At 40.5% G+C, this 13317-nt stretch overlaps 1 protein-coding gene across 1 annotated transcript; it reads left to right on the top strand.

Moving 5' to 3' along the window:
• The first annotated feature begins 128 nt into the window (after positions 1–128).
• LOC103618438 (histamine H3 receptor) lies at positions 129–9572 on the top strand. The gene is made up of 3 exons (XM_008636846.2): positions 129–2778; positions 5315–5481; positions 8049–9572. Exons 1-3 carry the CDS (start codon positions 2532–2534, stop codon positions 8838–8840), a joined length of 1206 nt encoding a protein of 401 aa, XP_008635068.2. The 5' UTR covers positions 129–2531; the 3' UTR covers positions 8841–9572.
• Positions 9573–13317: the final 3745 nt, after the last annotated feature.

The raw sequence follows: 13317 nt of genomic DNA, 5'->3' as shown, positions 1-13317 counted from the left end.
GCATTTTTATTTTCACACAGTTTCTTTCTGAGAGAGCATGAGGTGCTGTGTAACTGTCTTGTGGACACTTTTGGTTAGAGAAGTTACTCTTCCTATTTTTGTTTGCAGGCATTTCTTTTTTTGATTACAAAAATGTCTGAAAACAACTCTTAACTTTTTTAATTCTGCTGGGTCATTAATTTTAATGTTGAACTGAAGCAGCAGTTTTAACCATTTTTGTTATCAGATACTATAAGGTTTTAAGACATACTGCCCACTTGTGGAAGAGTTACAAATTTCATTATCTGGCAAAAGAAAAAAAGAAAAGAAGCATTATGGAATTAATTTATACCCAAAGTACAATTGCCTGTAATAAAAATATGTCAATGAAGAATCAAACATTACCAGGAAAAGGTGAATAGTGCCTTTTGTCTTTCTGGCTGCTCCGTTGTCATATCTTTTTATTTTACTGTTTTTGCTTTGTTATTCTGAAAATCAATCAGGAGTATAGCTGAAAACAGGTTAGCTATTACAGCATTAGAGTTTCCTACAAGGTAGTATCAGAATGATTTTTTTGGTTTTTGTGTTTCAAATGACCAGACCAAGAGTTTATATCTGCTCTCTGATTGGGGTACTTTGTTAGCTGAGTACCTTCTGAAGAGCTGCTTGGTGGTTTCACTATCAAATACTTCCTCTAAATGTCCTACATGCATCTGGAAATCTTCCAGATGATTGAAATAATACAAGTCACATTTTTAAAAGCCTAACTTTTAAAAGTGAAGATAATTGTCTTTCTTACATCAGCATACCAATTCTGGACTGTTAGTAATTTCTTCATATTGTTTGTAGTTCAGGGTGGTGTTTCTACTGTTTAGTATGTGTCCTTCCTTAATGTGGGGGAAAGAAGGAAGGGAGAGAAAGATGGGACATTTACTTATGAATCCTTGCTATTCATTTATTGCCTAGCATGTCTATTTCAGTGAAAAATGAAGGCAGTCTAGTAGCTACTGTAATATTTTTCTAGCTAGATGTGTTCTAGACTGGTTTAATCATAGTCAGCCACGCACAAAAAATTCCGCTAAAAGCTCACGAAGTGGTCTCGTATCGAACTTCATATGTGTAGATGCTTTGTGACACACAGGCTTTTGAAGCTTGGTGTGGAAGAGTTGGATATTTAAGATTCCAAGAAATCAAGTTAGATTAAAGATCCAATAAAAAATTTTGAGGGAGGGAGAGGGAGTACAATTAGGCAGCTATATACTCCTGGAAAGCAAGAGTGTGGCAAGGTCAGCTGGCTCTCATGAAAAAAAGTGAAACTGCTGAACTTCATCTTGAGGCTTCAGTATGGCTACCAGAAGAAAGGCTACTGGTATTAGTAATTGTGCCATAGTGTGTTTTCTGCAGTACCTGGACATGAAATAAAGCTTAAACCAGTGATGGACATACATGCTGTGAAGATATTTGCATGGATAATAAAGTTTTGCATTTTTGTACTACTGCCATTCAAACATTCAGTAAAAGCACTTGGCAAATGCTAATTAATTTTTCCCACAGCAGAGGCAAATACATGGCAGCCAGCGTTTTCCAGATTTAAGTATCTAAAATTAGACACCAAAGTGTTTTTAGAACCCATAATAAAAATGATTGAATTTTTACAACTGTAGAATACTCACAGCTCTCTGCAAGTGGCTTCATTACTCATACAAAATACAAGCATTTGTGGAAGACAAAAGCCTCATCCTGTTAAAGTTAATTGCCAAGCTCTCATTCTCATTCAGGGAGTCTGTATTTAGTTCCTTGGTTCTGGGGCAACAGCAGCTGGTGCTATATCACTGAGGCTGCTGCTAAGATTTTTAAAACTGATTCCAGTGGGAGTTTTGAACTGATCTCTGAGGGTTGGGCCATTACAGGTTAACTGCTCTGGTAAGTAATTGTATTTATGCTTATTTACATCATATCAGTTTTCAGCCCCATAGTCCACAAAAAGGAGAACAGCAGCAACAACAAAGTTGACCATGCATTTGTCAGCAAAAAATATATTACAGTAGAGAGGGACCAAAGGCTTGCTGAATTGCAACAATGTCAGATAAACAAGGATGAAATTAAAAAGTAGTTTATATTCTCATTAAGATATGTACACAGGATTAAGAAGCAAAATTTAGAAGAAGTTGTATATAATGCTAGCAAGCAAAACACATCAGGAAGGGAGGGAGGAAAGCAAGAGTGAACCTCAAATCAGCCCTCCTGACCTCCACAGATAAGAATCGGGTTGCTTAAAGAAGAACTTGCATTTTAAAATATGAGCTTGAAAAAACTGCATATTTCTTAACCAGAACTCTGCTAGAGCTACGCATGCTTTAACAACTCTTAAGAAAACTAGATTGATCTAGCATCAAAAGTTTTTAATTTTTTCCCGTCCTGAGGCAATTTTTTTTTGGATGCTTACTGGATGTTTCACTCATCCTATTTTAACTCTTTATGAATCCCAGCCTTTTGGATAACTTTGCCAGATACAACTTCCTTCCCAGACTGACCTGACCTGGATACCCACCATGCACAACAGCACGGCCGAAGCTCTGCACGCGGCTGCAACGCGTAACGAGACGTGGCCCAGCCAGTCGCCGAGCTCCGAGTTCTCACTGGGCGTGCTGGTGCTGCTGGCTTTCCTCATGGTGTTGCTGTCGCTGGTGACCATCCTTGGGAACATCCTGGTGATCCTTGCTTTCATTATGGACAGAAACCTCAGGCATCGGAGTAACTATTTCTTTCTGAATCTTGCTGTTTCTGACTTTGCAGTGGGTAAGTCACGGGTGTGGAGCCTCGTGCTAATTGTGTTGTAGGAGTCTTAGGAGCAGCAATGGTGTTTGTTTTCTGTGTGTTTTCTTCTGAGAGAACTATTTTGCAGCTGTGTCTGGGGGTAGGATCAGGAATGGTGGAAGCTGCATGAAGTATTTCAGCAGCCTATGATTTTTCAGAAAAAAAAGGATGCTTTGTTAGTTAAGCAGGTAATGTTTAATGCTTCAGGATAAAATACTACTGTGGGAATTTTATGGAATAACAAAGAATGGTGGGAGTTGTTTGTGAAGAGTTTTGGCTGAAATCTAGATAGTCAAATCAAATACAGCCTATATTGTCTGACAGATCTTGCATACATGGCCAATATCTTCTATTTCAGTCTGCTGTCACACAATACAGATCATCATCTGACGTTTGTGACTAAATAATGACAAATAGTACTTTTAGACGTTTTGCTGTACATGCTCTATCTAGGGTAATACCTTGGGAATATGTGTTTGTATAGGTAAATAAAAATTACAAATCAAGCAATTTCTAAGAAGTTTGATGCTACATGTATATTTATACATAGGGACACAGTTTGGAAACTTGTACTGAGAAGAAGTACGATTGAAACACGAGTGTGATACTCGGAGACTGATGTATTGCAATATTCTTTGAAGTGTTGGCTGTCTGCTAAAAGCTTTGGTTAAATTATTGAGTGTGTAAAAGGATGGTTTTAAATAGTTGTGGCTATTTAATGAAATCTGTATTCTGACTTATATCACTTTTTTTTTTTTTTTTATGTACATATTTAAGAAGTATACTGAAAGAACAAAAGAAACTTTTCTTTTAGTTTATTGCCAGTGCCAGCAATTCTGTCAGGGGCACAACTTCTAACAGTCCTATCCTTGTGATGTCCAGATCTCCTTGTATAATGTTTTGATCTCTTCCTCTGTATGTTTGATGTCTTCTTCCAGCTTATTTCTGCCTTGTTGTGCTGCAGAGCTCTTGCTGCCTGCTCTCCATTTACAGTGCACTGGAAAAAAACAGAGCAGTGAGCGGAAAACCAGTGGACAAACTGGTGTTCTCTCATTGACTCACAATCTAGTGTCATGCTGAACAAATACCAGCATCTAGCCGAGAAGTATGAGGTAAATAACATTCTCTGTCAAAGAAGGAAGTACAGCTTGCTTGTCATTACCTACTTTCCATAATTTTTTGTTTTGTGGTATTATGTTTATCTGAATGTCTAGATTTATTCATAAATTTGGTTAAAAGCTTTGCCTTTGCCTTAGTTTGACTTTAGAGTCAAACTGATTTGTATTTTTTTAGCTATATAATTTAGATTTGGGGTATGCCTAAATTATCCTTACTTTCTTCTTGATCTAAATTGCTAAAAGCCTGCAAGTCATTTGCTTATTCTTTTAACATATCTAACCTATCTGATTTTGACATTCAGCAACCTTTGCTTTGTCTCCATGCTTCTGGACCTATAGCTGCATTTGAATAGAGATCTCTTGATTTGTAGTAGAGGGAGAACAACAGGAACTGCAAGATTTCTATGGAAATGCAAACTCTCAAGATACTCGGTTACAGTAATACACACACTATTATGTAGTAAATCTAAAGTTGAAACCACAGCTTTTTTCCTGATGTGAATGTTAAAATCAATAATGTTTTGCTCAAAGACCAAGTGCCAATTGCTCTGTAAATGCAGTGATTCCGTTTTGTTGCAGTGTCGATGCTGTTCACTGCATTTCTGCATCCCAGCTGACTGCGCCGTTAGCTCTTCAGCCTCCCAAGGCTGCACTGGGGCTCAGTACGGTGATCACCTCAAAATCCATTAAAATGAGGTCATGTTGGCACTTTCACAACGTTTGGATTTAGCAGCCTATATTTAGGTAGCCATGGGTGCGGCTGGGTCACTCGTGTGTTCCCACAGTCTGGTGAGTTCCCATAGATAGTATCCTATCAGCTTGCCACTGAAAAGTGGTTGTTATCAAGGTTTATGATGAGAAGAAGTGTTAGGCTGGGTGTATTTAACTGTGCTGTTCTTGTCAGCCTTTTGATCATACAGTTTTAAAAATTAGTCTGGAACTCGTATTTCTACCAGAATTTACTTCTGGAACACTTTCAGACACATATGCTTCTAAGAGGATAAAAGCATGGCAACTGGGTAATTTATTGTAGAAAACAGTGAATTACATGGAGGGAAAGATGTTTTTGTTTGTTTTAATTTCAGCAGATAACACAGAATAGTGTTTACTTCAGTAGCTAAAGCAGTCAACTGCTCCTTCCTTTGGCAGGTGGTGTTAATTGGAGAAGTAACAATGATACATAATAAACATGATGCACCTTCCAGAGAGGTATTAATTTTAAGAACATTACTAGTACCTAGTTTTTAGTAAATGTTATTTGGTTGCAGGATAATACAAAGCCTTTCATCTGGGAATTCCAGTCAATATGAATCATGCTTTGATCAGATACTGCAGAAATGTTTCTCTGCTCTCATGTAGTGCAGTGCTGGCTGACGTGTGTGTTCGGTTTCTTTTCACAGGTGCATTCTGCATGCCCTTGTACATCCCTTATGCCCTGACAGGGACATGGCACTTGGGAAGAAGCCTGTGCAAGCTCTGGCTGGTTATGGACTATCTTCTGTGCACAGCTTCAGTGTTTAACATTGTTCTTATCAGCTACGACCGTTTCCTGTCAGTTACAAAAGCTGTAAGAATAACATTTCTATTTATTGCTTTATATATACTGAGATTTCTATAAAACTCAAGAGTGTTTCACAGTTAGCACTTTAAGCTAAATGGTGCTTTGTTGTTGGTACCATACTTTAATGGAGAAATGGTGATGGTTCAATGTTGCATTGGGACTTAGAGATAGGACATTGCCTTGCCTATGACCTCAATGTTACCCTCGTGCCACCTGCACTAGAAATTATTGAATTACACTACACAGGAGATGGGAAGGTCAAGGTGGGAAAGGGACAGCAGGCATGTGGAGCATTTGGGCTTTGGCCATTCGAAGTGGTGGTGGTCATGAAAACTAGGTTGAGTCAAGGATGTGCTAAGGCTTGGATAAATTTTCTAAGAAGAGGGTATGGAGAGACGTGAGATGGACTGAGTGAAGATCAGATGAGGATCTGAATTACCACAGGGGGTGATTGACATGTGCTGACAATGAGCAGTTGAGTGGCAACTGATCCCTTGAAGCAAAAAGAAGAATGAATCCAAATATGTGGAGAGGTAAGAGATGTTTCTTGAGTGTTGTCATTCTTCTGTTTCAGAGGATATCCAAGGACTCAAGTAATAAATACGATCATTCACCATTTCTAAGCTCTAATTGGTGTTTGGTCATAGAATTGTAGAATGGTTTGGATTGGAAGAGACCTTAAAGATTATCTGGTTCCAACCCCCTGCTGTGGGCAGGGACACCTTCCATTAGACCAAGTTGCTCAGCGCTCCATCCAGCCTGGCCTTGAACACATCCAGGGATGGGAGCACCCACAGCTTCTCTGGGCAACCTGTTCCAGTGCCTCACCACCCTCACAGTAAAGAATTTCTTCCTAATACCTGATCTAAACCTACTCTCTTTTGGTTTAAGACCATTGCCCCTTGTCCTGTCTCTACTTGCCCTTCAGGTCCTGGAAGGCTGCAGTCAGGTCACCGCAAAGCCTTCTCTTCTTTCAGGGTCTGTTTGCTTGAATGACATGTTTCATATTAGATTGGTAGGTTCTCATTTGGGAAGTGCTGATACGATGCCTAATCACTTTCCCTTCTTCCCCAGTGGTGTGGTTTTACAGTTGGATTTTGCTGGTTTGTTGTTTTTGTTTGTTTTTTTTTTAAAGCTGAACAGTAAGTTCAGAGTCCCTATATCTAAGACATTAATGAAGCTGCAGAGCTTAGAATGTGAGAAATGTAAATTGAAAGGACTCCTGTAACCCAGCTGAGATCCATGTTCTTATTCAATTGCTGTTGGTCTTCTTTAACATGATCACATTCTGGTTTTCTTCTTTAGGTTATTAGGATGGAGTGAGTCCAGGAATGTGTAACAGGGCTGTTGTCCAAAGAAAAGACACCATGCTTCCTCACAGACTTGGGATCAACCTCTGCCTCTGCTGCAAACCTAGCCTGTGGCCAGGGTCCAGTCACTCCAGATGGAACAATCTGTGAAGCTGTGCCCAGCTTCCTGTTTTCTGCCTCTAAACTGAGCTGCCTGTGGTCTTGCACAGGGTGGCAAATTCATTACTGCAGACCTGGAGCTGTGCACAGAGCTAATATGGTGCTTTAAGATATAGAGGAGTCTGAATCTTTAGGTTACAGATATTTAAAGCAGAGAATCCAAACCAATGTGTATAACCCTGCACTACTGCTGTGATACTTGCTGGTGAAATAGGGACAATGTCCTTTGTTTGGTGTGTGGCTGTGAAGGTGCCATTCATTACTCTCTGTGTAGCATGCAGGTGCTCTGCTAATAGGAATAGGAAGCTGATGAGGAAGGCAGCAGTTCTGAGGAAAGCCTGAGATGCCAAATGTTGAACAGTACAGAGGAAATAAAAATATCCAGCTTTATCATCAACTTAGCAACTTTTGTGCTATGAAAGATGCAGGGGAACAAGAGTATGGCTGGGCTGTTACAGGGTGGGCTTAGCTCTTGTATTTCCTAACTTTGGATGATTTTATTTTAATTCTTAATATCCTGTCTGGCTAGACATGAAAATCTTTAAATTTAATATTTAATATTAAAATAGAGTGATTCAAAAAGGCAGGGGATGTTATAGTATACGTCTGGGATAGATTTTTCTGCTATGGCAAGAGGAAACAGTATGAAAAATTACATTGTCTGGTGTTTGCAGTCTCACATGGCAACCTGTCTAATATAGAAGGCTTCTACTTTTGCTGGGCATGTAGGAACTCCCACAGCTGCTTTCGCTCTCTGCTGAGCCTGGGCTGATGTATCATAAACCTATTCCTTACCAATTCCTTATTGCTACTTTACTGTGTGGTGGAAACAAGCTATCTCCTTTCATACCATGAAGCCAAGTGATAGTTTAGCCATCATAATTTCTGCTTCTCTCCTATCCCGAATATTAAAATAAATCACAGAGCTACAGTGTATAGAGAACAAGACTAGCAGTTTTTCAGAACCTTACATAGTGAAGATGTCCTAGGTGTCTGGGGAGATACAGAACAAATATTACATTTGGCTTGATTTTGTATGGGCTTTTTGGACATAATTTTTCCAAAATGTTATCTGAATATGTGACACATCCTTTTTGCTCGCAGGTATCTTACAGAGCCCGGCAGGGAATAACATCCAGCCCTGCCATCAAGATGGTGGCCATCTGGGTCTTTGCCTTCCTGCTCTACTGCCCAGCCATCCTGCTTTGGGAGCACGTGGCCGGACACAGCGTGGTAGCGGCGGATCAGTGCTACGCCGAGTTCTTTGACAACTGGTACTTCCTGCTGTGTGCATCCACCCTGGAGTTCTTTGTGCCGCTGCTCTTGGTGACCTACTTCAACATGCACATCTTCCACAACATCCAGAGGCGCCAGCGGCGTGGCAGCGTGCAGGACTGTGAGCCTCCAAGGAGGAGCAGCTTATCCTGGAGGTTTTGTGGCTTGCCGAGGCCAGGGGCTTCATCTTCATCAGAAGCAGAGGACAGTGTTTCATCACTGTCGAAGTCATGGAGACCAGCAGTGGTGGCTAATGGTCCATCTCGAACAGAAACCAGTTCTACAGCTCTCAAAAGGAACTTTTCTGCTTCTTTCTGTTCAAGCACTGGATCAAAACTGCAGCGGGACAAGAAAATAGCAAAGTCTCTTGCCATAATTGTATGTGTGTTTGCCATTTGCTGGGCCCCATACTCTTTATTAATGATTATCCGTGGGGCCTGCCAAGGAAAGTGCATCCATAGCTCCCTGTATGAAGCAACTTTTTGGCTTTTGTGGATCAATTCCTCTTTGAACCCATTTCTTTACCCTCTCTGTCATTTGCGGTTTCGAATGGCTTTTCTGAAAATATTATGTCCCAAAAAGTTTGCGACATTGAGATCTGGTAACACACCTTCTTCTTAGAGAGGTGATATAAATGTCTTACAGATAAGGTTCCTCTGTTATTTAGTGGTACCTTTTCATATGTGTCATCAGCATACACAGAGAAAAAACCCATTTGTTTACTAATGACATTGGTTAAGAGTGCAGCAGAGTTATGTAGTTGCCCTGATATTGCTAATTTTCAGGATCTCATTTTTGGTGTTGCTGGTATGATGCCAGATTAATTACCATCTAGTACATTGAAATGAATAACAAACTTTGCTGGATGTCCTCTTGGTTTGTGGGTGTGTGTATATTTTTTCCTTCTTTTTTTTCCCCCCTTTGTTTAATATATAGAGCTGGCACTGTGAAATAACTCTTCTATCGCTATCTCCATAGAGTTACTGAAGGGAGATACCTGCTCATGTATGTGTTGAAGTAAAATTTATGTCCTATTTGTGAACCTAAAGCTATCAGTGAAGAAGCAATTCTGCTATATTTTTAAAAGGTTGTAAAAGTACTCATAGAAGCAGTATATTTTCATTTAATAAACTATTATGAAGACAAGAGAGTGCCCTCTCCTTCTTATAATCCCCACAGTGAGCAAAATGCAAGTGAATGGACTGCCTAACCTGCCATATCTGTCCTTTTCAAATTTTAATGTAGTTCCTACCAGGTGTTGCAGGACACAGTATGTGCAAGTTGGTAATTCTGAATGATTTTCAGAGAATCAAATTTTCCTTGGTAAGAGAATTTTGAGATTGGTTATCCAAATAGTCACAGACATAAATGGTTGTTAGTCTTTTCACCCATACTGTTTTTTCATCTGACAGTGGCTGCCTCTTTGGTCACGCTTAAATGACATTTAGTGCCAGATCTGTGCACTATGTGATTGCCTAAAAGATAGGCCAGGCTTGGGCACATGATCACATTCCTGTTGAATTAGCAGAGCAAGCAATGCTAACTTCATACTGGATTTATGATTTTGACTGGCTGTGCAAGAATAGACAATAGCCTCTCCAGTGTAAAGCTTTGCAAGTGCAAAGATATTCTATCAAAATGTCTGGAACAAATTTGATTTGACAGAGTGATTTTTATACTACATCAGTTCTTTGTGTCCTGTTGCTGTGACATTATACAGATTTTCTCTTCCTCAGAACAAGTATCAAAATGGATTTTTTCTATTGGGGAGCAAGGGCCATATTCACTGCTTGAGAATGGGGTTTTCAGAGGTCTGGAAGCTGACACAGAGATGTCTTAAGCAGCTCTTAACAAACAAAGCAGTTGAATACCCAGTGCTGAAAGGAGTGAGTAGATGTGTTGGAGAAAGCAGTGGAGCTTGATTGCACCCCATCCCATGTGCCAAACTTTCTTACCATGTATTGAGTATTGCAACTCACCCAGAAGGCTTTCATGGATGGGTAAGTGAGAGTCACTGGCTACATTTTTTTCTCTCCTTTTTTGTGATTTTATTCCTCTTTGTTTATAAATATGAAAATGTATAAAATAAGGAAAGAGAAATCTGATGCACAGAACAATGAAGAGCAGCAGTTAATTAAATAGTTTTGATCTAATTTGAAATTGGTTGTAGAAGTGTTGCCATAACAGAGTACTCCTTTGCAAACACAATTCAAATGCATGGAAGCAGCTTAATTATAGCACAAAATTTGATGGCTTTGAAGAGCTAGAATGTCTTTCTGTTCAGAGGTCTGGAACTGAAGACTCCTCTTCAGCTTCTCAGTTTATGAGTCAGCTTCTTTCTCTTCAGGCTATGGGTCAGTTTTCACACTGGAAGATTATCTTCCACTGTTCATTCTCGCTATGCTTCCTTGCCTCACATGGTTAGTGTTACGGATTGTGAGCCTGATTGGTAAGAGAGATGCAGCTTCAGGAGGAGGTCATTGATTCAGCACAGTTGTTATTGCTGTCATGAGCTGTGGTGCTGGCAGAGACTTTGTGAGGTTTTTTTCCCGTGATGCTTAAAAAATCTAAACACACAGAGTTAAAACATTTATAGAATAGCTGTACTAAGCATCTGTTAAATAGAGAAAGTGAAGGTAGGCCCGAGATAGAAATGTATTTGAGTCGTCTGCTTTTCTATCCCTATGCTTGTAGTATAAAAATTTAGTTTGCATTTTGTGCTTAAAGATGTGTTGTTTATTTTGGAAATAATTGACTAGATAAACTGAGTCCACTTTTTGCAGTGCTGGAAAACTAGTTTGTCAGGGAATTTGCCAGGCAGCACAATCTGCAGCGAATTTGAAACAACATACCATGGTGAAGCTACTAGAGATCAGTGTTTTTTAGAGTTTGTTTTACACACACAGTGTTCAAACTGTTTTCTCACACCACTCCTGTGTATTAGAAAAATTTGTTGTATTTTTCTAATTGTTGAAAACTTTGCTTAGTGCTCCCAGGGTAAGTCAAGCACTGGGTTACTGTGCCCACAGCTTTAAAACTGTCTTGGTCAGGGTGGCATCATAAATATTCTCCCTTGTAAATCACAAATCAGACAGTTTTCAGGCTTATGGTAAAATATCTATTCAGCTTTTGTTCTTATGCCCTGACTCAAATGGATGTTTCTTGCCAAAGGGTTTTCTCACCCAGGTCTCTCTATCCAGTCACTCATCCATTTCACCAATTCATGTCCTTGAATTTTCTTCTGTCTTTGCAGATGTTCAATAGGCCTCATAAATACATGGTGACAGTATGACTTTGTGAGCTTCAACTCAAGCCACACCAGTTTTTTCTACTTTGACTCTCAGATTAAAAAAAAAGCTCTCAACAAATAAAAAATACATGTTGGAAGAAATTTTGTTATCTTTCGTTTGTTTATTTCTGGAACAAATATTGAACTTTAATGATTCTCCTAATGTCCATGTCATTTATTTTCCAAAGGAAGTACCACATAGATTTCCCCCTCAGTGCCACACAGGACTATGATTAAAACTTCAACATTAGATTTATTCCCTAATTTTAAAAGCAAATGACTATATTCCCTTTTCCACTAATCTAGTAATTTTATCGAAGAAGACAACCAACTTGCTCAGGCATGGTAAGTCCATGCTGACTGTTCCCAGTCATCTTCTCCTCCCCCAGGTCCTCAGAAATACCTTCCAAGAGGACTCACTCCATTATTTTCCCAAGGATTAAAGACGATCTGGCATTTTGTCCTTGTGGCAGCATTTGAAGATCGTTGCAACATTTGCCTTTCTTCAGTTGGGAATCTCCCTTCATCTCCACAACCATTCTAAGAGGAGAGAAAGTGGCCTTGCAAAGGTGGTAGCTGGTTCTCTTGATAGCCCAATGGGTTCCATGGACTTTTATGGTCAAGTCCTCTCAAGTAATCCCGCTTTATTCTCACCTGCTCGTGGCAGGTCTCATCCTTGAACTCGTTCACTAAGCGTGAAGGAAAGGGAGACCTAGTTAGTGAGGAATGAAGCTAAGGAAGCACTGGGTACCTCAGCCTTATCTGCACCTGCTGTCACTGGATAACTGCTCCCATCCAGCAAAGCACCTATATTTTTATTTTTCACCATTTTGCTGTTAATGGGGTGGCTGAAGTTCTTCATGTTGTCCTTGATGTCCTTTACAAGCATCAGCTCTAGGTGAGCTTTTGTTTTCGTAACATCATTCTTACGTGGCCAGGAAACATTTCTAAATATCTCCTTCGTATCCTGTCCCTCCTTCAAACTCCTTCATGCTGCCATGTTACACTGTAGTCCCCAGGGTCATGATACATCTGCTTGCTTCCTTGAGAACTCGGATGGACCATTCTTGTGCATGGAGGTTGCTGTCCTTAGAGGCAGGCCTTCAGCTTCCTTGAGCTCCTTGTCTTTTGGATCTGCCTCCTATGGGATCCCACTACCACTTTCCTAAATGGAAGTCTGCTCACCTGAAGCCCATGGTCTGCACTGCTACTGTCCTTCCTCATCCCCTTTAGGATCTTGAGTTCCACTATCTCATCATCACTACAGCCAAGTCTGCACTGATAGCATCCCTAAACAGCCCCTTTTTTACCACTGAGCAGCTGACCCAGCTATGCGTCACCGCCATTGGCCCACGCAGGACTTGTATCTGCAGGTTCCCCCTGGCAGCCTCCAGGAATCCTGTTCACTGCTTGGACCTGCTGTGTTGCCCTTCCAGCAGATGCCATGAACTCTAAAGTCCTGCACGAGAAGCAGATCCTGTGGTCCAGACGCTTCCTTGAGCTGCTTAAAGAAGACTTCATCACCTCCCTCACCCTGAGCTCTGCAACATGCTCTCACCACAAGGCCACCCATGTCAAGTGTGGCTTGGTGACTGCCCAGGAAGCTCCAGTGCCTCCTCTGTGCTTCCCAGGCTGCAGCCGTGCACACACAGCTAAGGCAGCTGTGTCTCCTTGCCACGTTTTGCCATTCCTGAGGTCTGTTTCTGTCACCCAACACCTTTTGCTTTAATGACTCTTTACAACATATTCCCTTTGTTCCTCAGCAGAGTACTACATCTTTCCTCCCCACATCTTTCCTACCCTCTCTTT

Source organism: Corvus brachyrhynchos, unplaced genomic scaffold (genome assembly GCF_000691975.1).
Source record: "Corvus brachyrhynchos isolate BGI_N302 unplaced genomic scaffold, ASM69197v1 scaffold106, whole genome shotgun sequence".
Lineage (NCBI taxonomy): Eukaryota > Metazoa > Chordata > Aves > Passeriformes > Corvidae > Corvus > Corvus brachyrhynchos.
This window is presented reverse-complemented; position numbering and strand designations above follow the sequence as displayed.